The following is a 25,015-nucleotide window of genomic DNA, read 5'->3' as shown; positions in this document are numbered from 1 at the left end:
ATAATACAATTATGCAAATTTTCAGGTGACCTACTCGGTGTGAAACCAGTACATAGTGGAGTGGAAGCATCTCAGACTACCAGCTCAGATACTTTACTAGAGACAGAAGAACTGGAAAAAGATGTTGTACAGGTAAAAATGATTCTCTCTGTCTTTTTTAAAATTTATTTATTTATATATTTGTAAACCTGTATTTCCTGCCTGAATTTTCCTTGTTAAAAGCCTAATAGGAATGACGTTAGAACCGAACCGCTGTTTTATCATCTCGGATTTCATCAGCTGTTTTCCATGATTCTGATCTTTCTTTCGATTAAATCTGTAGTAGTTGTTCATGTAAGTGTCAAACTTAACCTTTAGAGTTTTATTACATTCAGCGGAAGAGTTCACTGCAGGGGTGGACCATGGAAGGAAGTAGTTGACATAACCATGTTATTGAATATTGCAACTTAATCCACTCCTAAATTCAATCCTAAATTCACTCCTTAATTCACTCATAAAATGTATCATGATGAAATCTATAGGCTAGAAAGCAGCATTTGATGACACTAAGTAGCCATGTGTTGAATGACTCGTAGCTTATACTTCACCGAAGGTAAAATTCAAGTGAATAATTCTTGGTCACTTTGTTTATTTACAATTTGGAAGACTATTTTAGGTGTGGAAAATTGCTGATTTTATCCTGAATTAAGAAACCCACTTTACTATTAGCTGGCCAAAGCTCAAATCAATAATCTTCCAAACAAATAAGTTTCAAAAATGTCACCACCTTCCAGCCACTGGATCACAGTACAGTGTTTTTCAGTTTCGAAGGAGAAAAGCAAACTATTAACTATTTCACTGCCCATTTTCTGTGTAACATGTTCACCAATAAAATCACCACTTCGTCTAGTTTGGCGGTGAATACATTTGCCACACACACTCTTATTGTTACATTTACAGATCATAATAAAAATTAAACGCTGCAAAAAATCATCATGTGATTGGAAATTGTAATTCCAGACTTGAATCTACAAGTTTGGTGAGAATCCGAGTTGCAAAGAGTCACTTCCTGTTTAAGAGTCGAGTCATTGCCAGTGATTTTCCTGACTTGGGTCGAATCATATACTTGAGTCACTGTATGTATGTGTGTATGCGTGTATGTATGTATGTATTTTAAATCCTCCTGCAAGCAGGAACTTGTGAAGAAGCCTCATTGGCTTGTCAAAGCTGCAAGCTGACCGAAGTCAGTCTCTTACATTCATATTTAACGTCCATGATTATGAATTGTTAATTGTCAACAATTCTGTAACTGGACAACAGTGGGAGTGACTCGTACCAGGGACCTTATGATTGAAAGGCACTGGCGTTAAACGCTGAGCTAACACTCCTCTATACTCACTGTACTATCTCCTAATACTCACTGTACTATCTCCATGGGTAAAAACAAATCTTTACAACACTGCCATAGATATCTTTTTCTTGTATTGGTATCTTCTCAGGATCCAGTAGAAGAGGGTGAAATAAGGGGTAATGCCAACTGGCATGATATCAGTGATCCGGTGGTTGCCATCCTTACAAGGCTGAACCAACTACCCCCCAAAACTGGTAGAACTGTCTTACCAGGGGATCCATCTAGCCCCGGGGAGGTCAGCGAGGGTCAAAGACCTCCCCTGGCCGCCAATGTGGTCAACCTTCTGGAGGATGATATAGTCTCGGCCGTAGATGGAAGCACCCCGCAATCACCCGGTGAGGTGAAGGCAGGGACAGAAAGTACCATGGAACCTGGTGAAGCACCTCAGATGTCCAACAAGGACAGTCAGTTAGCTATGAAGAAAAGTTCAACATTAAGAATGTCTGACTTAGATTCAGGAAGTTCAGTCTCTAAGGAGGAGGATGAGAACACTAACGTGGATGATGCAAGCAATGATGGCAGCTCATTAAGCCCTAAAGATGTCTCTGGAGTAGAAACGAGACAAGCAATCAAGATCGCAGCTCCAAGAGTAATCCAAGTCGGAAGTCGACAGCCTCCCAGCGATGAAACATCACAACAAGAGGAAGACACCGGGGACCCAAGAGCGACACAGTTTGGTAAGGCTTTGTCCTCATCATATAATTGATATGAGATGAATCTGTCTCTTACAAGATTAGTTTCATGTTGCTATGATTATCAGTTAAGAGGTGTCTGTTACTGTATGTCTGAAGAATTTGTATTATTCCAAAGTAGGAACTACTGACATTTAGAAACCCAAAATAGTGCAAGTATACCAAAGTAGATAAAAACAAGTAAACGAATGAAGAAAACTATGTCAACCTGCAACATATGACATTTCTGTGATGTCATTTTTAAACTTTCCCTAGTCCACCTGTGGTCTTGTAAACAAATTGACATCAACCATAACATGTGTTTACTTCTCCTGCAATTCTAAATTTGCAGATGAATTTGAAGTCATAAAGTTTTAGCTTTTTTTATTGCAGCAACGTTACTTTGTCAACAGTTTTCTTTGTTCAGAACCTTAAAATAAAAACACCTACCTTAACCCAAATCAAAGGAGGTGTTTGGAAATACAAGGACAAATCATCATAATCTGAGCAAAAGTAGCAAGATATTTCCCTGATATCTCTGAAATAGTTCAGAAGTAATGTATTCTACACTTGGTATCAAGAGACAATTTTCCAGTACTGTCGATTTCCTGAAAACTTCAATAATGTTGTTTTTCCTTCAAGCTGTACTTGCTTTAAGTTTTCAATGTTTTCATGTTTTTATTAGAAGTTAATTGTAAAGTATCAGCAGAAATATGATGATTAACCTTAAATTATCAAAGTTCATGAACACCGAGATTGTATTCGGTACAAATTAATTGTAGCAGGTGTTTACTTTAACCATCCTGGAAACCAATGCACCAAATGCCGGGTAAACATTGTACAAATTATACGCGAGATTCTCTTGGGATTTGTAAAACACTCAAGGAACCTTCAGAATATTTCAGAATAAGCTACCTTCAATAAAACGGTTGTCATGGGTAACCAGAATACCAGATGGTAGGCAGCGAAGGAATCTGAACTTTTTGTTTACATTTTCAGCATTTTTAGGCCAAAGTACTTTCAGTAAAACATCTTCATATCTGATGTTATTGAAACACATGTTTGTACTGGGTGTAGTGTTCATTCAATGAGGCCTGCTATTGATAAAACACACAAGGCATGTTGGAATTGAATATTTGTCACACCGAGCTTTCTAGCCCCTTGTTTGGACCATGAATTCCTTGCTGGGCAAGAAGGAGTGGGGTGAGGTGGGGGTGAGGGAGGGGTTTGTCAATCAGACCCTAGCACCTTGCATAACATTTAACCAGGTATCATACCTCAAGTTTCATTAGATACAGTCCTAGTTTACAGGCAGGGAAGCTTATTGTCTGTTCACAAGAAAATTAAGGCTCTTCAACAGTATATTCAACAATGAAAGGCAGCATATTAAACAGTTTGTTAAGTATATTTCTCACTTCATCTGATTATTACCCTGTGTGAATGCCAACTCTGGTAGTGATTTATTACATTAAGTAACACTAGGCAACTTGTTGCTGCTGTTCATCTGTGGTATGCACTATGGAGAGGCCTCTATGATCCGGTAGTGATGTATTACATTAAGTAACACTAGGCAACTTGTTACTGCTGTACATCTGTGGTATGCACTATGGAGAGGCCTCTATGATCCGGTAGTGATGTATTAAGTAACACTAGGCCACTTGTTACTGCTGTACATCTGTGGTATGCACTATGGAGAGACCTTAATGATCCTCAGAGTGGTTTGATTAGGGAGAATGCTTGTCAGTTTGTGGCTTAGTTTGACAGGTTTCCGGTCAAGTTGCTGGTAGCTGGTTTCTTTGTAAGAATGGGAAGTGAATTTTTACTGGTTGGCTCACCTCTCTGTGAGAGTGTTGGAATGAAAGCGCTGTGTGGTATGATGTCATTTCACAAATACAGAGAACAAAGATACAAGAACAGAAATCTCACTGAGAGATTAAATTGGATGTGTCACAGATTGAAATGATGTAGCTAGCTTTACATTAGAGTAACTTAAAACTAGTTATTGTTTTCAATCAATATCTCAAAATGTTAAAATTCATTCTGGTTTATCTCAGTACGCCCTGTCAATGTGTATAACATATGTATTACTCAAACATCAGAATGCTATTCACTCTACCAGAGTTACTGTATCAAGTGTGTGTTTGGTGGAGAGATTTTCAAAAAAATGTCTCTTGTGCTAACCTAGGCTGTCATGTAGTTTTCCCAGGATCAACTCTGTGTTTACAGCAAAATGAGTTTATATTCCATTTAAGCTTGCTAGACAACCAACTTTACTATTCATACAACCTTCAAAGGCATTTCATATTGTCTGAGGTGACCACACTTTTTTTTTGGGGGGGGGGGGTGACATGATATTGATGCCGACACCATGTTGATAACAGGGGGTTGTATCTGCACTATATGTGTTAAGAGACAGATTGGAATTTGAGGGCCTCAATGTTTTGTAGAGCTATATGTTAGGAATGGTGGTAAAATGCCCACATTTTTTTTATTAAGTACTCCTAGAAATGGGTCTTTTGTCCACATTTAAATTATTCTGGGCATTTTTACCAATTATGGAATTGTTCCGGGTACACTTGTTATGATCCATGACAGTACATGAATTTCCGTGGATTGTCCCGATCTGGTCGCCTTTAATATTGTCCCAGGACATATGCAGTGTGCTTTCCTATGCACAAATCTTGACCTATTTTGACAATCTCAACCATATCTGTGCAAATATAACATTTCTATCCAATTAACTTATGCTGCCAGACAAAACCTCCCACATGATGAAGAACATTGAAAGGATAAACTTTATTGCATCAGATCTTCTCTTTATCTGCATTTATCATTACTAAAAAAAAAAAACTTTTCGTCTCATTGAATCATAGTGAAATTTTATCCATGACTGAAATCCATCTTTCAAAGACATCATAGGTCAGAAATATTCAAGGAATAATGCCATGTATAAAATGAAAAAGCTTTTGAAACAATGACATACTCTTGACTTTGTATCATTGATCGAATCATTCATTGATCGATTTAATTGATTGATCATTGATTGAATCATTAATTGATTTGATTTGATCGATTGATCTATTCATTGGTCGACATCCAACATTGATATCAGAAAATATTCTCACTGTGGTGTTTTTTTCCTTGGACTTGAAATAGTTTTGACGGCTTTACCTGAAGACCCACAGAGACAGGCTGCTAATATAGCTATACATTTAGGATTGTTAAGAAAATATACTTTTGATATTTTTATGCCACTGAATTAATAATTACTGTATTTTGTGATTCAAAGGATGAGAGGTTACGTTTTTAATTGACTGCATTCTGAATGTACCGGTAGTTTTAATACATTTAATGATTTGAAGGTAGCGATATCCGACATCAGCTGGCGACATTTCATTATAAAATAATTCCACCCTAACGTACTCCCCCCACCCCCCAACCACCTCTTCCCATTTTCACTCATTTGACAACAATATATTTCTGGTTCAAGTCAAACAGGTTGTATTAAAAGCACATTACCTGCTTTAAACTTGTAGCTGTAATATATTTACTACTATACAATGTAGCATCTAAATTCTGTCATGAGAATTGTGCTGGGTGTGAAACATTATGTGCTTCACCACGGTAAACCGTATGTGTTTACATCTTAAACATTGGTGCACATAGCACTGCACAAGGAAAGGTTATGCACTTTCTCTGTGATAACCACATGGATGCACCATGATAGATATATATTGAATTTGTTTTGCTCTGTCAATTCTAATTATAGTAAACGGTCCCTTTGTCTTTTCCATTTTGAGTTTGCGATCTTCATCGTGTTGCATTTCATGTTTCCAGATCTTTATGGTTCCCATGCCCTGTCTGATGGTGATTTGCGTACCAGGACACTAACTCCAGATGCTATCAACATGGAGGCGCTCTTACAGTCCGGATATTTGAGTCGGACTTTCAGTGAGTCCGATGGAGGCCAGCTCCCTGTCATGGGTACATTAGGGGGATATGGTAGTACCTTACAACACACTGGAGCAATGGGTACCACATTTGGTACCACAATGACGGAAGATTCACTGGAGGTAAACGCTACCAAACCGAGACGGGATGCTCGAAAACCGAAAGCCGTTTCCATCACCTTGCCTTCTACCGGTGAAGACGGCGAAGAGAAAATTGACTGGAGCGCTTCGGAGAGTGAAGGGGAATCACCCATGATATGAGACTATCAGTGATGTGTCAGAAATATCAGCTGATCACCTGATCTACATGCCTGGTCACCTGATCTACATGCGGATATAAAAAAGAACAGAGTAGGAATTGAAGCACAGCAACTGCAAGTTCCTTTAAGTAACTACAGGTGAAAGTAAGGGATGTCAAGGGACATCAAGTGATTTCAAGAGCCATCAGGTTGACTTTAAGGAACCTTATGTGACAGCAAGGAATTTCAAGTAACTGGCAAGAAATTCAATTGATATTCCTGGTCATGAGCAACATTAAATTGTGATCAAGTTTGGCCCTGTTTTGTTGTCCTAACCGTAACCCTCATTGGGACAATACCATCGGAGTACTCGGCATCTGTTAAATCAAGCGTTTATCAATGCATTAATTCTTTCATGTAATTCCTTCCTGTATATTGATTTGTTTTTTCAAAAATAAATAGAGAAGACTCAAATTCTGTGATATAAAATTTTCTTTATTTATCAGCCACCCCTCAGAGCATCACATATTAAAATAAACATGCCTCCACCAATAATAATCTGAAAAATAAGACTAATTTTACATATATACATGAAACTTATCACCATTGATCAAGTGCACATTGCAGTTTATCTTAGCATAACAACAACAATAACAAACCCAAACTAGTGTCATAATTTGAGCATGCATTTATTTTATTTTTATATTTTTGGCTCTTGAAACTAACTTATATTTCACCATAATCAAAATTCTACCCACAATAAAGAAAAAAGAAGACTTTAATCAACTCTGACATAAATTCATCTGAATGTTACCTTGTCAATTTTCTGACTTGATCATATTCCTTTATTTTTAAGACTACCTGTAAACTTCTCAACTAATGAATGTATTCAACACTTTGATTTGGACTCCTTGTACCCTCCTTGTACCTTCCTTGTACCCCTAAGGAATAAATGGAGGCAGAACTTAATTGTCAGAGTAAAATAATCAGATATCCATCAAAATCACTGGTTGTCTCTCCCTCTACATACAGATAGATTTGAATATGTTAATGTTTGCAATGAAATGTGTCCTCATTGATCAACATCAGTATAATTAACAGCTAGACAACCAAGGGCAACATCTTACACCATTTTCCCATATACATATATTAAACATATCTTATACACACATATCTCAAACGAAATCTGTGTGATTTTAGTTGATTTTCCAGCCATTTGATTGATGTTCCGCTAATGTTAACTCAAGCACCATAACTGGTATTATAATGCAACCTGCACTGACAGAAGAAAGATGATAATAATCTGCAAAATCCGCAACCTTAATTTTGTGCACAGTCATCCCTAAATATCGAATATTGATGATACTGAAAAACATTTTAACCACTAGAGCAATCAATGAAGCACATTTGACGGTAATTACTACACTGTTACTGTGTCTCCCCCTCCCAACCCCCCCCACCCCAAAATAAGAGGACATATGAAGATATTTCTATGCTCTACACTTCACACCTTACAAATGAGGCCAACAAATTTAATACAGAACACACAATTACTTGTAACCATTCCCCCCCCCCCCCCCAATCAAATGAAGCTAGACAAGCGACCAAAATGCTAACATTGTGAGGTGCATTCACAACTACACATATAAACTACAAAAAAAACAGTGCAAAAATATGAAAGTTAGAAGAATACATAGAAGAATATTTTCAAGTAAATCTTTGACAACTATGCTAATTTGTCAAGATAACAAGAATTTGATGAAAACTTAATTTCACCAATTGTAACCCTTGACTCAAAATCTATCATTAAGAAAGGAAGGAGAGGTCTATTTGAAGGATAAGAGGTTTAATTTGAGGAACAGAAAGGAAAAAACACAGAAAATAAAAGAATAAAAAAACAAAGACAGTGGGGGAGAGAGTGGAAAAGGTTTTTAAAGTGAATGAGTCATTAAGGAAACAAATTTTGTGCTTTATCTCTTTGGCAGTCTACCAGTGACTATTTAGTACAGTACATTACAATGTGAGATTTCTGTTGCAGTATGCTCAAAGACAATAGCACTGCCAGTATACTCAATAATTTCAACTGATTATGGAGAAGAAGATAAGCCTGCCATAGGAGATGCTGGTAGGATAAAGTCTGCGTCGTTTTATCAACCTGCAATTTATATACTGGATTTGAAGGTGGACATTTATTGGATGAAAACGACATATATCACAGCATATACAGGCACAAAAATTACACACACAGAAGGAGGTTCTTCACTCATGCATCAGATGTCATCAAATCTCAAATTTTCTGATTTTTTGTGTGATATTATATTTTGCAGGGAAGATTTATTTTGCTACCAGGCAAGCTCTGTACTGAAGAAGGAATAGAAAAGTAGTATAACAAATGGGATGTCATCATGTTGTTTTAAAATCCGTGGCCAAAAAAATGTTGGATAAACAACTTGGATAAACAGCCTGGACAAATGTTGCTGGAATGTACTGTAGTAATGAATATTCACACTTCACCATCAGGCTGTGATTTTCCAAAATGGCTGCATCCATGTTCAATATATCCTGTCAACCAATGGATACCACAGTCCTAGTAGATTTTAGTTAGCTTGTTTTGTTGTACATTCATTTTTCATTAACATCGACCTAACCCCAACCTTCCCCTCATCCTCCCCCTCACCAATCCAACCTTAGGTCTACTACACTTAAATTTTTAACACAACCAGTACATTTTCAATTCTGCTGCCAATACCATTGAAGTGACTCTTCTTTACAAAAGGAAACCCATTTTCAACTGTCAAAGAACAAACTTCATATTTTTTTATATTTTTTTTATAACATATTGCTTTACAAGTACCAGCATAAGAGGAAAAGCCCTGTGATGATTCTTTCTCACGATAAAATATCGCCTACCAAAAAACGCCTACACACCCACCAGACTGTGAGTGTTGAATTAGTAGGAAACTGGCAGGAAATTGTACAACTGGATTCTGTGCAATTCCTCCCTATAATACATGATATAAATTTACTGGAATGGTCTATGACAGTTTGTGACATCACTTCCTATGTAGTAAATCCACCTACAGTCAGTCACTGTTATTTGTGGAAGAGCTAGTACAAAGACATCTGATCAACTTTCATTACTGTGTCTGCGAAACAGTTGGCTTGCCAGTTCTATGAAGAAAACTATATTCTACAATGTTCACGCAAGTAACAGATGTATGAAGAACGTGCATATTTATCTAGGTCATCGAGAAAAGATCATTTTTTGAGATTATCTGACAAATATAGAGTTATTATTGAACAGCTATTACTACAGTAGGAGATGAAAGTATTTGAATAGTAGTGTCTTCCATTTAACTGTGACAATGTCTGCAACTGGACTGTTAAACTGACTCCCCTCCTTACCCTCCCCCTCCATCCCCTCCCCTCCTAACCCTCCCATCCCTCACTCCCCCTAGGCTCACACAAACAATTTTTGAATATTTCTGGACACACTTGATCCCTTCCCCTTGCATTTGCAACGAGAAACTACCACATACGACCACAAACGACCACATATGACCACATACCAGGTACCATATCAACACTTAAATATCAAATTCATGGAAAAACAACTTATTCCTGTCCAGATAAGGATTAAGGAAACACAAACACCAGATAAAGTTACAAGTTATTTGCAGAGTAGATTTCAAATAAACAGACCAAACCAGTCTAACAAGATCTTTATCGAGAGCAACCACCTCTGTAAACATTACGACACAGCTACGGTGATTTCTTGTTGTCAGGATACGAGTTATCGCCTCTTAAGACATCAGAAGGATGTACAATAATACAGCAGAAAGCATTAAATGTTATAGCAATACAGCAAAAAAGGAAAATAGTTAGATTAAAGCACCAATATTATAAATGAGTTAAACAAAACGGTATGTTTTAATATTTGAATGTACAAAGTTTAGTCATGATTTTTTTTACTCATCACCATTACTTAAATATGCAAAAATGTCACAATCTTTCGCTACAAACTGAAATATGAGCACAAAAGCATCTACCTTGCAGAGTGTTACTTAAAGGATTACACACACGAAAGAAATTAAAAAATAGCATTTGACAACAAACTTGTACTGTAGTAATATTGAGTGGAAGACATGCATATTTCTAATTATGGAAGTTACACAAGGTTAGCAAATTGCACTTTAAAAAAATCATTTCAGAAATTGTTACTTTTAATAAAAATAGTAATTATCCTCTACACACAAGAAAATACTACAGTAGTACCACCATTAGGAATGTGTTATTTTTTTTGCATTCACTGGTACAATGCAGTGTTGCACAAAGGACACCCTACAGTTTCCTACCCACTAGAGTTTGATCCTTATGTCACTAATTTTCACACAAAATGATGGAATGCAGACATATATTGACAAAATTTGACAAAATTTCAAATAGTTGTATCAGGTGTGTACATATTAAACAGATAAACTGTACTGTACATGTCATAGGTCATTCCAGAAATATGGGGTCCAACTGTATGACATGTTTTTGATATTATACAAAAAAACATACAAAAACCCACCAAAAACCAGGTGGTAGTCATGCAACATTAGTAAATATGGAGCAATTTTCATAAAGGTTATCTACACACTACAAAGTTGTAAAATATATTTTGTATGCATGGGGATGATACTGTTGTCGATGTTTGGTTGAAAAAAGGAAATACTCTATAAACGCATAACAATGTCATTACAGTGATGTACAGTGTTTATCAGGACACATACAGTACATACAGTATCCAACTGGATATATCCATTGAGACATGTGTTACAGTATCAAATTAGAAACAATCGTTTCTGCAATGTTCACACAGACTGAAAACGATGCTAAGAACCACTGTTTGTTACATATGTCACAAATGATATATGTGCAAATGATATTATTCCACTTTTCCATATGAGAATACAATGCTACGGTATGCAAGGCTCCTGTGTCAATTGGCTGACGATTATTGACGGAGGCCTGATTATTATTGCAAAAACAAAAACGATGAACATATGTAAGAATATTTAATCATGCCAAATCAATAAAGCATATGGATCTACTAGCAAATCTGTTCCGAGTACTAATATACCTACACATGCAATACTCAAGTCTGATGCTATATTAACATACAGTATACAGCCACCAGAACTATGATCCATGTGTAACGGTAAATCAACCATAGTAACAGAATTAATGTTCTTTGGAATGTTAGCGGTAACGATGATCTCGCTGATTTTGCTCAGTGGTTTAGTTCCATCCTTCAGCTACGTGACTTCATCGATCGTTTGAACCGATTCCGCCCAAAATAGAAAGAACTATAATTTTAATGTCATGAGTCAAACTGCTCGAGGCTAGGAAAATATTTCCCTAACATCGTGCATGCAGTGAAGCTTCTTGTACAATTCTGCTAAATGGGTGGAATAATCGTCAAAATGGACAAAATTGATCTTTGTATCACTGTGGCAATTTTGGACATTTCCATTAAGACTTTGTAGATTAAAATTGCTATTGAAAGAGTGATTACAATTGGACCTATGGAAACCGCAACAATGTTTATCAATGCAGCTAGACATGTGTATAACATAGAATGCTCACTTAGGGGACATGCTAAGTTTACCATACACCACCATATATATGTAGGGGTTGTAATCAGGCAATCCCTATATTCAAGCAAATAATTGATACAGTATCACTTTGCAAAATGCTATGTGAAATGGACAATACTGCTATGCTACAGTAGTGTATTGTATAGTAATTCATTGTACACAGGAACCATATGTTTTATGAGAGACAAAATCAAGAGCCTTCGGAATTGCTACACTGTAAAATTATTCCTCGTTATTGTCTCATAACTGTAACATATCCCATGCAAACCATTGGTATACTGCAGCTGTATGGTACGAAAAGTGCCTTTTTTTTTTAGAAATTTAATACAAATTCTGTAGTGTCAATACTATTTGTGGCAAAATGTCTAGGATGAAATCGGATCAAACACGATGAAATCCTTTTTTTCAAGTGGAATTTTGTCTTGTTTTACTATAGAAAACAAAAACCTACGAATGCAGTTGTTGTGAGTGTGAATTTAACATGCAGATAGTGGGTGCAACTGCGACCCACCAGAAATACCAACTTTTTTTTAATCCTATATTTTTTTAGCCTACCTTTGTCTCTAGATTGAAACAGAAGGAACAACATAGCTACTGTACACACATACATACATCAAACTTCCAAGGTGAATGATCGGAGGTGGCAAAACTTGCACAAAATGTCAAAATTTCAGGTTAAAGTCAGAGTTAGATCTCGTCACCATTGATTTAATTTATCTAGATGATCTAATAAGCATCATTGTTGTTACTGTTTATTTTATGTCCATAATTGCTACTTGTATCCCCTGAAGACATTATAGTGATGATGCTATTACTGAAACCTATTAATCAAACTGTTTTGAGAGAAAACATACTATATCAATATCACTTACAAATATTTAAAAAAAAAGAAATATATAAATCTCTTTTGTGCACTCTTGACAGGTTCCTTTACATGCTTAATATTATTATTATTATTATTATTTTTTTTTTGGGGGGGGGGGGTTACTTTACGTCGAGGAAGTGTCTCATCTAGAATTTTATGGATTAACAAACCATTGTCTGACATACGGTGGACACAAATGATACCGGTACTGATATGTGCATAACATTAACAACATTAAAAACATTAACAACAGAACAATAGGAATAAAGAAAGAAATAACCCTGATAATTAAATCTGTCAGACAATAACATGTTTCAATATCCATCCAATCTGGACTTGCTATGAGATTGAATGAATACACCCCGAAAATCCTCCTCATCCCCACATTTTTGACAGAATTCCTGAAGGCCACCAGAATGTCCAAGTAATATATCTCCAAATACTGGAAAAAAGTGACATTTGTGCTCAAGATTGATCCATCATCATCACTACAGTTGATATTTAGAGTACGTCCTCCCGACAGGTTCGCATGCTCGGGTAGAAACGAATGCATTGAACATCAATTTACCGCTAGAAATCAATTACCGAACATTTCTTGCGAGGCGTAAACCATATATAAGAATCCATCCTCATCTTTCTCTTCCCGGTAAACCTCTGCTAATGTGGTCGACATGCTGGCTAGACTCTTGTTATTGACGATCAGGTAAAAAGCTTGAGTGGCATTCAACTGCATGCGATTCCTGCGTCAGCCAAAAAAAGAAGAAAAAAAAACGTTGATAGTATTGATGATAAATTTCAGCACTCTCAATTAGCAGGTGTTTTATATTTAGTAGTGTGTTGTAAGACACTTTGTGCAAAATAAATGTGACATCATCTTTGATTCATCATTCAAAACAACTTGGAGTAGGAAGAGTAAGTTGAGTAAAAACAAGTTGTTTTTTAAATTTGGGCAGTGAAATTCCAAAATTGTGGATGATTTCTGTTTTTTTTAAATATATTTTCACAAAAATACAGTAATAATTACCTACTCTACATACATACAAACTTATTCACTTAACTATTCTTGAAAACTTTACCCATATTGCCTAAAATGCTTCTCAAATTTCAGATTTCTCTAAAATTGTTGCAAATTTCCACAATCTCTGCAGCATTATATTTATAAAGTAAGCACTAAACAGAGATTTTTCTATCTGGTTGATTGATCAGCAAATTTGATTGTCGAAAGAAAAAAAAATTGTTGCAAAATAGCAAAGACCAATATCTATACTGTGGGAGAGATGTATAGGCTTTGAGAAGAGTAACTTTGTGGATGATATCAAACTATAATTTTACCTTTGGAGGTTAGTTTCAATGCAATCTGTTAATGTCATATACACGACTGGACAATGTCCAAAGCCAATTTTGTTTATTGAGCATTTTGCATACAAAATGTTGCCAGCTGATTCAACACAATATTCTATACAAAAGGGCAGCTTCATAGCATAAAGAAATGTAAAAACACCTTTTCTTTCTAATTTTTTTATATTACAAGACAGCAAGAGGAAATGACGATAAAGTGAAGAGTTCATCAAAAACACTCACTGGTTGGAGAGAAGTTCAAGTTTAGCTAAAGGGTCATTTTCAGTGCCATCACTCTGGAAAACACTCTTATGTACAATATACATGAATTCCCAGGGTAGCAACAACATGTTTTGACATGTTTTAACTTATACCTTTCTTTTTCTGGGTATTTTCATGTTTTCCAATTTTATCTTTCTCAAGATCAATTACATATTTCCAGAATCAGTTTCACTTTAATTTGAACTCTTCCTTGGCCAAGAGAAATATAGACCTCCAGACATAAATCAATGAACCCAAGCAGATATCTTTGTGGTCTTTGTGGTATTGTGATGTAATAAACACAATTCAAAAAGGGGAAAAATACACCTTGTTTGTGTGGTTTATTCTGTTGACTTCAAAATCACTTTCAAAGATTCAAGACAGGTGCAAACAGTCTGTGGTAAAGTATACAGGAAAACACTGGTTGACCTACCTTACAATTGTGACAAACTGACTCATGGTTAACTCCTGCGGTACCAAGAATTTGGTCTTGTCCAACAAAGGCAACTGTGTCTCTTTATAATACCGTTCAACTATGACCTGTTGGATTAAGAAGATGAAAGTCAATTGGTTCTGTGATAATCGAGGTTAGCAACACAGTAATTGCATCAACAGTTACCAGGAATTGGTCCATGTATTCAGATTTAAGAGAAGATTAATTGTGCTTCCATCTCAAGTGAAACGGCTTAAAGTCCTTTTACAGCACTTAATTGTTAATGTGTTATTAAAAAGAACTCTTTTACAGACTGCTAATGTACTGCACAGTAAATCAAAAGTGTGGTAGTACAGTAGCTATGACAGTAGCTATGTACAGTAGCTATATCTGTTCTAGTTAAAAGAAAAGCAAACCATTACCTTTAGTAAAGGATCCTTGTGAAGATTAACGACTCTTATCGCCACCATCCTCTGCCCCCCACCCCCCCCCAAAAAAAAACCTTTGATTCATTTAGGAGGTAGCAGGGTTGGAATGTTGTGTCAAAAAATTGTCATTTTTGTAAATTTGGTGTCACAGTGCCAGACTGGCTATTACTTTCAGTTCTATTCATTTTCAAGTTCATTGTTCACAGAGTTGACTAACTTGACACTGAAACCAACATCAGTATTCATAAAAAGAAAAAAAGCTGTATTATGGAAAATAAACATTTTCAATTAACTAGTTCAAGAAACCATTTAAATATAATGGCTAGCATATGTGGCTCCATGATGTCATATTTAGACTTGCCCCAAGTTTTGTTTGTGAAGGGACATTAACAGCTCCTAAATTAAAACAATATTTTTCTCAGTATGAGAGGGGGGAGGTGTGGGGGGAGGGTGTGTTTGGAGGAAAGGGTCATAAAACATGTGTCTCCATATGCCAATGGTGGTTGTGATTGGGTTTGCTCCTCCTTTAATGCTGATAAAAGTATTAAAACAGCTACAGTATATTCTTAAGCTTACTGGGAAATATATGTATAATTACAAATTATTGCTGTACAGTATATATGAGCGGCTTCATTGTTAAGTATGTTCAAAATGGATTAATTACATATTCTTGAAAGTCTGGTACAACAATTGCATGATATTAAATAATGATCCTTGCCAGAATTCTCAGTTTCCTATAACATGGTGAAACAAACAATCAAAATTAACCACATACAGCATGACAAAATATCAACACAGTTAATTTTTACACCAAAAACAACAAAACATGCTTGTGTACAAATTGTGACCTTTGAAACTGTGCTTAACGAGTCATTAGGACTTGGTTTTAAATGTCAGTGCTCACCTCAGCAAACACATTGTATTACATGATTTTATGCTGGCATAGCAACATGTACTGAACCACATGGATACAGTTCGGGACTTTTGTGTTCACATGAGACTATTAAACACAGGTCTGGAGAGAAGCCTGGGCAACAAACAAATTTAGAGAGTACTAAAATATTCCACCTTTGGAATTTCTTGAATCCAGACACATACTGTACATGTACAGTTCAGTTACTTTAACAGCAACGAAGGGAGTGGCATCTTTTCCAAAGCACATTTTACAAACTGTGACTTGCCTACCAGTAAACTTAATACACTGTCCCTGTACAGAAAGATATATTACATGATACGGTTTGTAGTATATAACTGTGCTACCATAGCAATGACGAACACAGTGGCACACATGTGTAGCGAGGACAATCAAAATGTTGCAGGTACTGAAAATATTCTACCCACAGTAAGAGCAAGTACTGTACTGTCTATGCCAAGACTGTGATTAATTAATACCAATACATGGTAGGAAAAAATAATCGGTAGTACTGTATGGTAAATATTTCAACCACGGTAAGAGCAAGTACTGTACTGTCTATGCCAAGACAGTGATTAATGAATACCATTACATGGTAGGAAAAAAAAGTAATCGGTAGTTATGTACTGTAAATATTTCACCCACGGTAAGAGCAAGTACTATGTACTGTCTATGCCAAGACTGTGAATCTGTGATTATTTAATTCCTATACATGGTAGGGAAAAATAATCGGTAGTACTGTACTCCAGGAACTTGGTTTCATCAATTCATGTACAACACAGAGCTGTATGGAGCTCAGGTTGTACAGTGTACACACAATACACTATTTGTATTGTTAACAACATGGGCTCATTCTGTAGGAATAGCAATTAAAAACGGTGCACTGATGTGCAGATCGTATCTTCAGTGTACAGGTGGTACAGTCTGGGGTATAATGATGCATAATATTTGCTATGCATGGATATATGGCACAACTAAACCTCACAGCCACAATGTAAGTTTGTATCTAAATGAGCACAGTATCATGTTAACATTTTATACACTTAGCAGGAATGCATGTGTTAGTAAGGATATCTGACTAAAGAAAATCTCTTTGATGATTTTTGTTGTTGTTAGCCTGAGTCAAGTATAGTATTTTGAGATTTCCTTCTTGAGATGATAGAGAAACATTGAAGGTTTCCAACTTTTGAAGATTTACTGTACAGTATATGTCAAACTCAAAATAACTTTGACCTTTATTACACATGATGAATCATGATGTCATTCATGATAACATATCTCTATATTACTGTTAGTATTATAAATATCATAAGAAACATTTACTTTTCATATTTGAGTTATCATGCTTACTTATAAAGGCTTTACATAATTTTAAACTCATTCAACCTCTGATGATGTTTGATTTCCAGTACAAACACAAGCCACATATATATATACAGGTCTGTTGATTGTGCATAGTCCCTCCACAGTAGGCAACAGCAGACAAGACTTGTGATGTATAGGCCAATATGCAAGTTTCTCTTTTTGAGATACTGTGGTCACACAATTTTTGTATTCTGATCTTCACTAACACCAGGCTATTTGAAATCAATTTGTAGCATCCACATTCAACTTAGATCATGAAGGTCAATCAGATACTGTAAGTTTCCCTTCTTAAGATTATAAATTGTTTTTCAAAGATTTTAACATTCTTGACCTCTTCTGACCATGGATTGAACTCCTTTTACTCGATATGAGGTATCCTCATATGAAATATTCATGAGATCAATTCCCAGTTTCTCTTTGTTTATAAATCTAGTTGCCAAGACTTTCGCATGTTGAATTCTACTGAGCTCTAATGACCTAACACATGCAGACATTCAGTAAACCTTCACAAATTCATATCTTTCTTCTGAAAGTACTTCAGCTCCCACCTTCACTGCCCCCCTGCCTCCCCCCCCCCCCAACCAGGCAGAGACAATTCAGCATACCAGATATACTCAGCATGTACAGTACAATACTGTAGAATGTTAGGATGTTGCATCAGTACTGTACATACTGTGTTAATCAATAGATACTGTACATATAGGCTAATGGAGAACTGATTGTTTACACCCACTGATTCACTCTACTTAACATGCAAACAGAATAAAATGTTCATGTTTTTATGGCTCATTTGAAAGCTGATCAAACTGTTTGGGCAAATTGAAAATGAAATCCTGTTATCATGCTGACAGTATTCATTATTTTATTTAAAGTGATAGACAAGCACCACCTTGTGGTTTGAAGAATTTCAAAATATCACTAACTTTTAGGTCATATTAAGAAAACAAAATGGTCTTCTACAAATGATAACTATTGTTAGGCCTGACGACTTTCAAAAATCAGCAAAATTTCTTTCATTGTTGTCTCAAAGTTGCGACATTAAGTTGACTTTTGGAAAAGTGATTAATTTCTGATGATATACAATCAGAATTTTGGCGTGGTTGGAAATTTATGCAACATACAGTAGTCGATCATAGCCATAGTGTTTTCTATATCGTAGGCAATGAACTATGGAAATCTCAACAAGCAAATTGCTTCACCTTACACGAACGTAGACACTTTCTAAATTTACTTTCTTGAACACTTGAAAGAAACTCAACATATTACTTTAGTAAAAGATGTATTCTCAGAACTTGTTCTAGCCAAGTGTGGGTGTTCAAGTCTTGGTGCTGGTGGGTTTCTGCTTGGTAACCGCTTTCTAGTGAATCAAAAAACTAAAGAATCATCATCTAGCACAGATTTATTTATTAACTAGAACAGGTCAACATTAGGACTACCGATCACACACATCTGCAGAAATCGGCAAGACTATTCAACTGACCTCTTAGAGTACAATATCCTAAAAACAACCACTGCCAAACTATCAAACTACGTAAACGTGACTAATATGCTAGGAATAAACAACATGTGGTTAGACAGTGTTTGTTAAGATTATCTGAAAATATTTGGATTCTTCACCTTGGATAACTTCATTATCAGGGTCATCTAAATCCGCTTTACTAGGAAGCCACAAGTCCAAGGTTTAAGACAATTTCACCACAGCTGATGACACCAGTTGACCCTAGCTAGTGTTTTTGCACACAAGGTGCATTTCATCAAGTGCTGTAATTTGGTCCCCCCCCCCCCCACTTTCTGGTGATAACATACTCAACCATAATTTAAGAAAAGACAATGCATTCTAACAAATTATAGATCCATTCAGTCTACCCAAACACTGAACCAGGAAACATTGAATTTTTAGGGCAAAACTTCCATATTAAAGTTACATAAGGATACTTTGTTGGAACAAACTTGTTACTTTCTCACAAATAAGGAAGAACCAAATATTTCTTGGATTAAGTTAGAAAGACTGATCATGCAAATTGATCAAACCAAAAGTTGTCACACTTTGAAGAGTAACTGTACACTATTGTACTATAGTTCTTAAAGTAAGATGGGGTGCAAGATGAAATGGAGAACAACTGAGGTCTCAATTTGTAGTTAATTCTGAAGTTTTTCTCTCAGAGAAAAAAGAAATAATGCAAATGGGCAAATTGCTATACGTGCACGATAACTACTGTACATACAAGTCCAAGCATTTTGAACGAATAGAATAAAGAGAGAATTTCCAGAGCATACCAAACTGCTACACAAACTTTGGACACTAACTTATTAAGTTGTGTACTGAAACAGATATGTTTTAATCAAAACTTCTTTAATATAACAACTTAAAATCCATATCACCAAATGTACCTACAGTACGCAAAGTACTGTTCATAAAATGTGCTCATCAATGCTGCATACACAGTGCTGTATGAGACTGCAAGTTATCAATAGTACAGTTGTGCAGAAAAATTTATTCTTTATCACAAGTACTTTGTGCAATAAACTCATAAAATTTGCTGACATTTCTTTACAAGTACTCTGCATTCCATTTTATTCCCCAGAGCAGTTGAACACAATTTTAAGTATAATTATCTGCCTCGTACAATGCCATATTGTCTACATTACTATAAGTCTATAACTAATACCATTATCATCTAGGTACTTTCCTACTTCAACTCAGTTAATTGTACAAACATGCTATAATTATCATAATAATAATCAAATTGATAAAACGTCACAACTTCCAAAATATTCTGTTGCATGCAATTAAAGAAGGATAAAGAAAAGCAAAATGAATAAAATGCATTTACATGTCAGAAATATACAAAAAGAGAGCACAACAGATTAGACATCAAAAGCTTGCATAAAAAGTTTCAAAATGCATAGATCTGGTTTTTCGACAAACGCTAATCTTTTCAAATGTTATTTTGTATGTTACATTCAATCTTTACACTTGTACCTAATTTCCATTCATGTATGACACATTGTATTATTCTCATGGGACTCAGCAAAACTTGATCACACCTAGCACTTTTGGACAAGGAATTTGCATTTTTCGCAAAAATTCCTGAGCGCTCACATGACTGTAGGTCATCCCGTAACCTACTTGTGCGGAGTCAGTTGAGGAAAACTTTTGATCAATCTATTCACTTCAGCACTAACACTAGGCCGATAACGACACTCTGTCATACTGTTATTAACAAAATGCCAACGAATTGTGTAGTAGGAGGTTGCAAAAACAATTCAGAAAACCTAAATTTCAGTTTCTTTTCGCTTCCCAGTCATCAAACCGACGAAAAACGTCACAGGTTTTGGATTAATTTTGTAAGGGGTTTCCCAACTTCTGCAGGCAAACACGTATGATAGGCAGTATAGTCTACGCAGAGGCTCTCTAATGGTAGTCTCCCTAATTTTTTTTTTTATATGCCAAAACTCATTAGCCACAATTGCCTTGTTATTCTAATGTGCATACTCAATTGTTTATCTTCAGCTGTAATTTAACCCCATAGATGCAGGGCAAAAAAATCATATTACAAAAGAGAGGTTGTACACTGCTACACAATAGGCCCTGTGTGACTTAGTTCTCTTTAGCAGAACCGACGACACGACACTAAGCACACTAACACTTACGGAAGGTGTGCATTGTAGGCATGTATATATTGTACTGAGAGTCTGAGACGGTAAATTTTTTGCATTTTTTCACTGTTGAAAAAACTTGAAACTATGGAATCTATCAGGCGCTTTTTTTACCGTGGTGTTCCCTTCACTTGTGTATCTGCTCTCATGGAGTTGTGACTTTCTGAAAGCCTTACTTCATGGCAGCGAGACTGAGACACACCTAAAGAGAAGTTTGCGTTGTTTACTCACCCCCTCGAAACAAGCAAGGAAGATAGGTATTTAGGGGCCATGTCATGGAGTGCCTTATATTAAAACTAGGAGAATTACTTTTAAAAATATTCTATTTAGCAATTTAGGTAACCAGTCAAGATTCAGTAAAACTGGGGAAATATGACAATATTTAGGATTAAGAGTATCCAGTCTAGCAGCAGCATTTGAACCCTTGTAATCTATTAATAAGACACTTTAGAAGCCTGCACACGCAATAAAGCATTACATTAATAAAGATTACAAACTACTAAAGCATGCACTGTAAGAGTTTTACAGGCATCCACAGACAGCATCTTCCTAACTTGTCTTATTCTCAAAAGCTGGGCAAAAGACTTAACTGTAATGATACTGATTTGAAATCTAACCGTACGTTATCATCAAACCATACCCCAAGAAGTTTGCGAACTTCTGTGACAGCTTTAACAAAAGCATCACCAACCATTATATCATCAACACAAACCTTGGATAGTCCTCAGCATTCTCTTTGATCCAAGTACTTTAAAGTCAGTCTTTGTGTCATTTATCTTAAGTTTACTCCTATAACCATCCGAACATCAGAAATGCGACTTTGCATAGCACTAATGGGCTCTAATTCAGAAATAACATTTTCAGGTTTGAAAGATAAATATACAGTTGTGTGTCATAAGCATAGGTGTGGGCATGGGGAAGATGAGATGACAGGATATCAAATAACCTGCTGGCATAAAGAACAAATAAAACTGGAACTAGACAAGACCCCTGCGGAAGTCCACATTTTAGACCAAAATTACACGATAGTAATTCTATGACGGAAAAATATGTAGTGTATGTTTAGATAATAATTAGTAATACAGTAGATTTATATAGTGCCAAGTCAGAAACTAGAATTAGCTGCTCCAGGCACTATAAACACCTGCATGTAGCACTTGCACTGTTAAGTACACATCACTGCAGCAAGTACAGTATAGTACTGTATTCTGTATGCATACTGCATACATAATTGCCATCAGCACAACGGATCACGCAAATATTAACCTATGATCATCCGACTGTTTGTATGAATTTATGAGCACAGTTCTCTGTTGATAGACTCAGCACTACGGTACTATTACCAGAGCCACTTTATGCAGTTGCGAGGTAAATGAGACGATTAATGGTCTGGTGATGCACAGACACTAGATATGTTCAGAAGAGCAGCGTGTTACTGTGCATAGTTGTATAGTACCTACGAAATTTCGTCCCATTTGTTATTTTATGAAATGACTACTGGAAAAGTATGTCTTATGACACCTTATGTTATGATATTGCCACATGTTTAGCTGAATATGAGCATTTTGGCAAGTTTCACATGAGATGGCTTTAATTATATCTGAGAGGCTTAGGAAAAAAATTATCTTCAACAATCAACATTTACTTGGATCAAATTGTGTAGGCCAATGTAGGGAATCATATATCCACTAAACTGCCAAATGGGCAAAGATGTTTGTATGGTAGTTTCTGTACAGTACATATGAAGTCAAAAACCATGGTATTTTATAACAACGTTCATTGCCTTCAAAATTGAAATTTGAAAACTAAATTACTCCCTGATGTATTAATGTTCTATTCTGCAAACATCAAATCATGTCACAAAAGAAAAAGGAATATGAAAGATAGTTCATTGAAAACATGAAATTGTAGCACTTACAGGAATTTTGTTTGGGAATTTTGCTCTAATCCCTGCAACTTCTTCTTTCCTTTGACCTATTGGGGAATAAAGGAAAAATGTCAATGATTACAAGATAAGTACCATGTTCCTCAAATACAATAAACTTATTGAATACTATAAGTACAGATGTGCTTGCAGTTCATTTATGGTCTTTTATCTATTGCATTGCTATAAGGCCTATTTAGAACAGCACTTTTTGGTAGCTAATTACCAGAAGGGGAAGTGCACTGTTCTACTGTACACTACATCATGTCAGAGTTTTGTCAAAAATTTGCTCTCATACATTATTCATTACAAACATTAAGACCACCCTCCCAAGTCCCATCAATTGTTTTGGAACTGTCTTTGTCATGTTATACTGGTGTGATCATGTTGTAATTAGCCTAACCAATCATAATTTTTCTATTTGATTGCAGTACGTATACATGTCTGACTAAACAATGTTATGTTGGGGCTGAAATGTATAACATTTACTTAACAAAACCCCAAATAACCAACTAAAGTAAACTAGGCCTAAGCTAGTTTGTATTGGCCTAACTTGTAGTTTAGTACCAGCCCTAGTGATCCCCAAGTTAGCCCAATGATATTAAAAATATACTTACTGAACGTCTTCCTTTGCTTGAAGGATTTTTGAGCCTCTGGTACTTCTGTTTGCTTTGAAGAATCGGATCCCATGTTTATAAATGGATATACCGAGGTTCTTAAAATAATGTTACTCCTCAAAATTCGAAAATGAACTTGTTACTATCCCAATAGATATTTATTTTCAGGAGAGCAAACTGTATCCGATTAGGTGTGTTAGCAAGAACACAGTACGGGCGCACTTGGTTGAACGACGTGGAGGGTTGGTAATCCGTATGGTAAACCAATAACTATTATCAATGACAGTGCAGCGTTCACTGTTATTGTTAATTCCAGGGGCCTAACCACACTAACGAACTTGGTCACAAAAACGTAACGAATTCTGAAAGCAATGACGAGTAGTTGCCAAAGTAACAAATCTTCTTAACATTGTGTATTGTTCAATAGAAAAGATTAAGCGACACTTTGCCGTGCAACCATACATGAGCGATGTTTTCACTAGTGGTAGGATAAATATTTTGTAGCTGTATGACTCAAGCCCTGTGACAGTAAATATTGTGCAATACCATGGACAAACTGGCTTACCACAACATCAGCCGTCTTTCCGAAAAACAGACAAAAGGATATGCACAGATCATACCCACAGCTCTTCTAGGTACGAATCGGTTCGTATAGGGAGCCTTAATGAACGGGATTGCGTTGACGTCCTCACGGAAAGTAAATCTTATCTGTGCTATTATCTGTGCTATTGTCTGTGTTGCGGCGGCGTTTACCTTCGGGTGAACTCCAAGCCCGCATACTGTAAGGTCTAAGTGAGGGGGGTGTTAATCTGAGAACTTGTGACATTTGTAAAATTATAGGAAGAGACATAACAAACGAGGCGACAACATGAGAAAAATCCCCGCTAAACAAAGGCAGTACAACCTACCACACATACCATGGTGGGGAGCTCTAGGGGATGAATTCTGCTTTCACCACCTGTTACTCTGCTGATATGTTTTGTCACTTAGTTTACTTCTCTGTATTTATATTGTGAAGAAACAAATAAATGTAATATCACCCTGTACCAATGCCCCTCCCCTATACCCTTCCCCTCACATTCACTCGTCCCTTGTCTCCCCAGACCCAACCCTCCAACCATCCCCTTACCCATTCAACCCTCCCTTTACCCGTCAACATTGTGCAATACCCATCCCTTCTCATTCTTCTGAGGGCAAACAATAAAAGTTTTCGATTGTCTTGGTGTTCAGCATAATTATTACGTGGCAGAGTTATTGGCATTAATAAAACAATGGTTTAATTTTAAGGTTGACATTGAGGCTGTACTGAGGAGAATTCC

At 36.1% G+C, this 25,015-nt stretch overlaps 2 protein-coding genes across 4 annotated transcripts in view; one reads left to right on the top strand and one right to left on the bottom strand.

Moving 5' to 3' along the window:
- Positions 1–13,009, top strand: part of LOC139970781 (uncharacterized) — a 133,064-nt gene extending 120,055 nt beyond the window's left edge. For all 3 annotated transcript variants that reach the window (XM_071976772.1, XM_071976771.1, XM_071976770.1), the window contains exons 26-28: positions 26–132; positions 1,479–2,067; positions 5,899–13,009. In XM_071976772.1, the coding sequence (XP_071832873.1) occupies positions 26–132; positions 1,479–2,067; positions 5,899–6,272 (1,070 nt within the window). In that variant the 3' untranslated portion in view covers positions 6,273–13,009. The remainder of the gene's footprint in view (positions 1–25; positions 133–1,478; positions 2,068–5,898) is intronic.
- On the bottom strand, positions 6,725–24,676 carry LOC139970786 (microtubule-associated protein 1 light chain 3 gamma-like). Its single transcript, XM_071976779.1, has 4 exons — positions 23,697–24,676; positions 23,074–23,129; positions 14,790–14,896; positions 6,725–13,497 (listed from the first exon to the last, which is right to left on the bottom strand). The coding sequence occupies exons 1-4, from the start codon at positions 23,767–23,769 to the stop codon at positions 13,335–13,337; spliced, it is 399 nt and encodes a 132-aa protein (XP_071832880.1). The 5' UTR covers positions 23,770–24,676; the 3' UTR covers positions 6,725–13,334.
- Positions 24,677–25,015: the final 339 nt, after the last annotated feature.

Source organism: Apostichopus japonicus, chromosome 8 (assembly GCF_037975245.1).
Source record: "Apostichopus japonicus isolate 1M-3 chromosome 8, ASM3797524v1, whole genome shotgun sequence".
In the NCBI taxonomy this organism is placed as follows: Eukaryota; Metazoa; Echinodermata; class Holothuroidea; order Aspidochirotida; family Stichopodidae; genus Apostichopus; species Apostichopus japonicus.
This window is presented reverse-complemented; position numbering and strand designations above follow the sequence as displayed.

Excerpts from the sequence above, each read along its gene's own strand:
- LOC139970786 (XM_071976779.1), bottom strand. The coding sequence starts at position 23,769 with ATGGGATCCGATTCTTCAAAGCAAACAGAAGTACCAGAGGCTCAAAAA. Across the intron at positions 14,897-23,073 it reads AATTCCCAAACAAAATTCCT|GTCATAGTTGAACGGTATTA; the intron begins GTAAGTGCTACA and ends TTAATCCAACAG. Across the intron at positions 13,498-14,789 it reads CAGTTTGTCACAATTGTAAG|GAATCGCATGCAGTTGAATG; the intron begins GTAGGTCAACCA and ends TGGCTGACGCAG.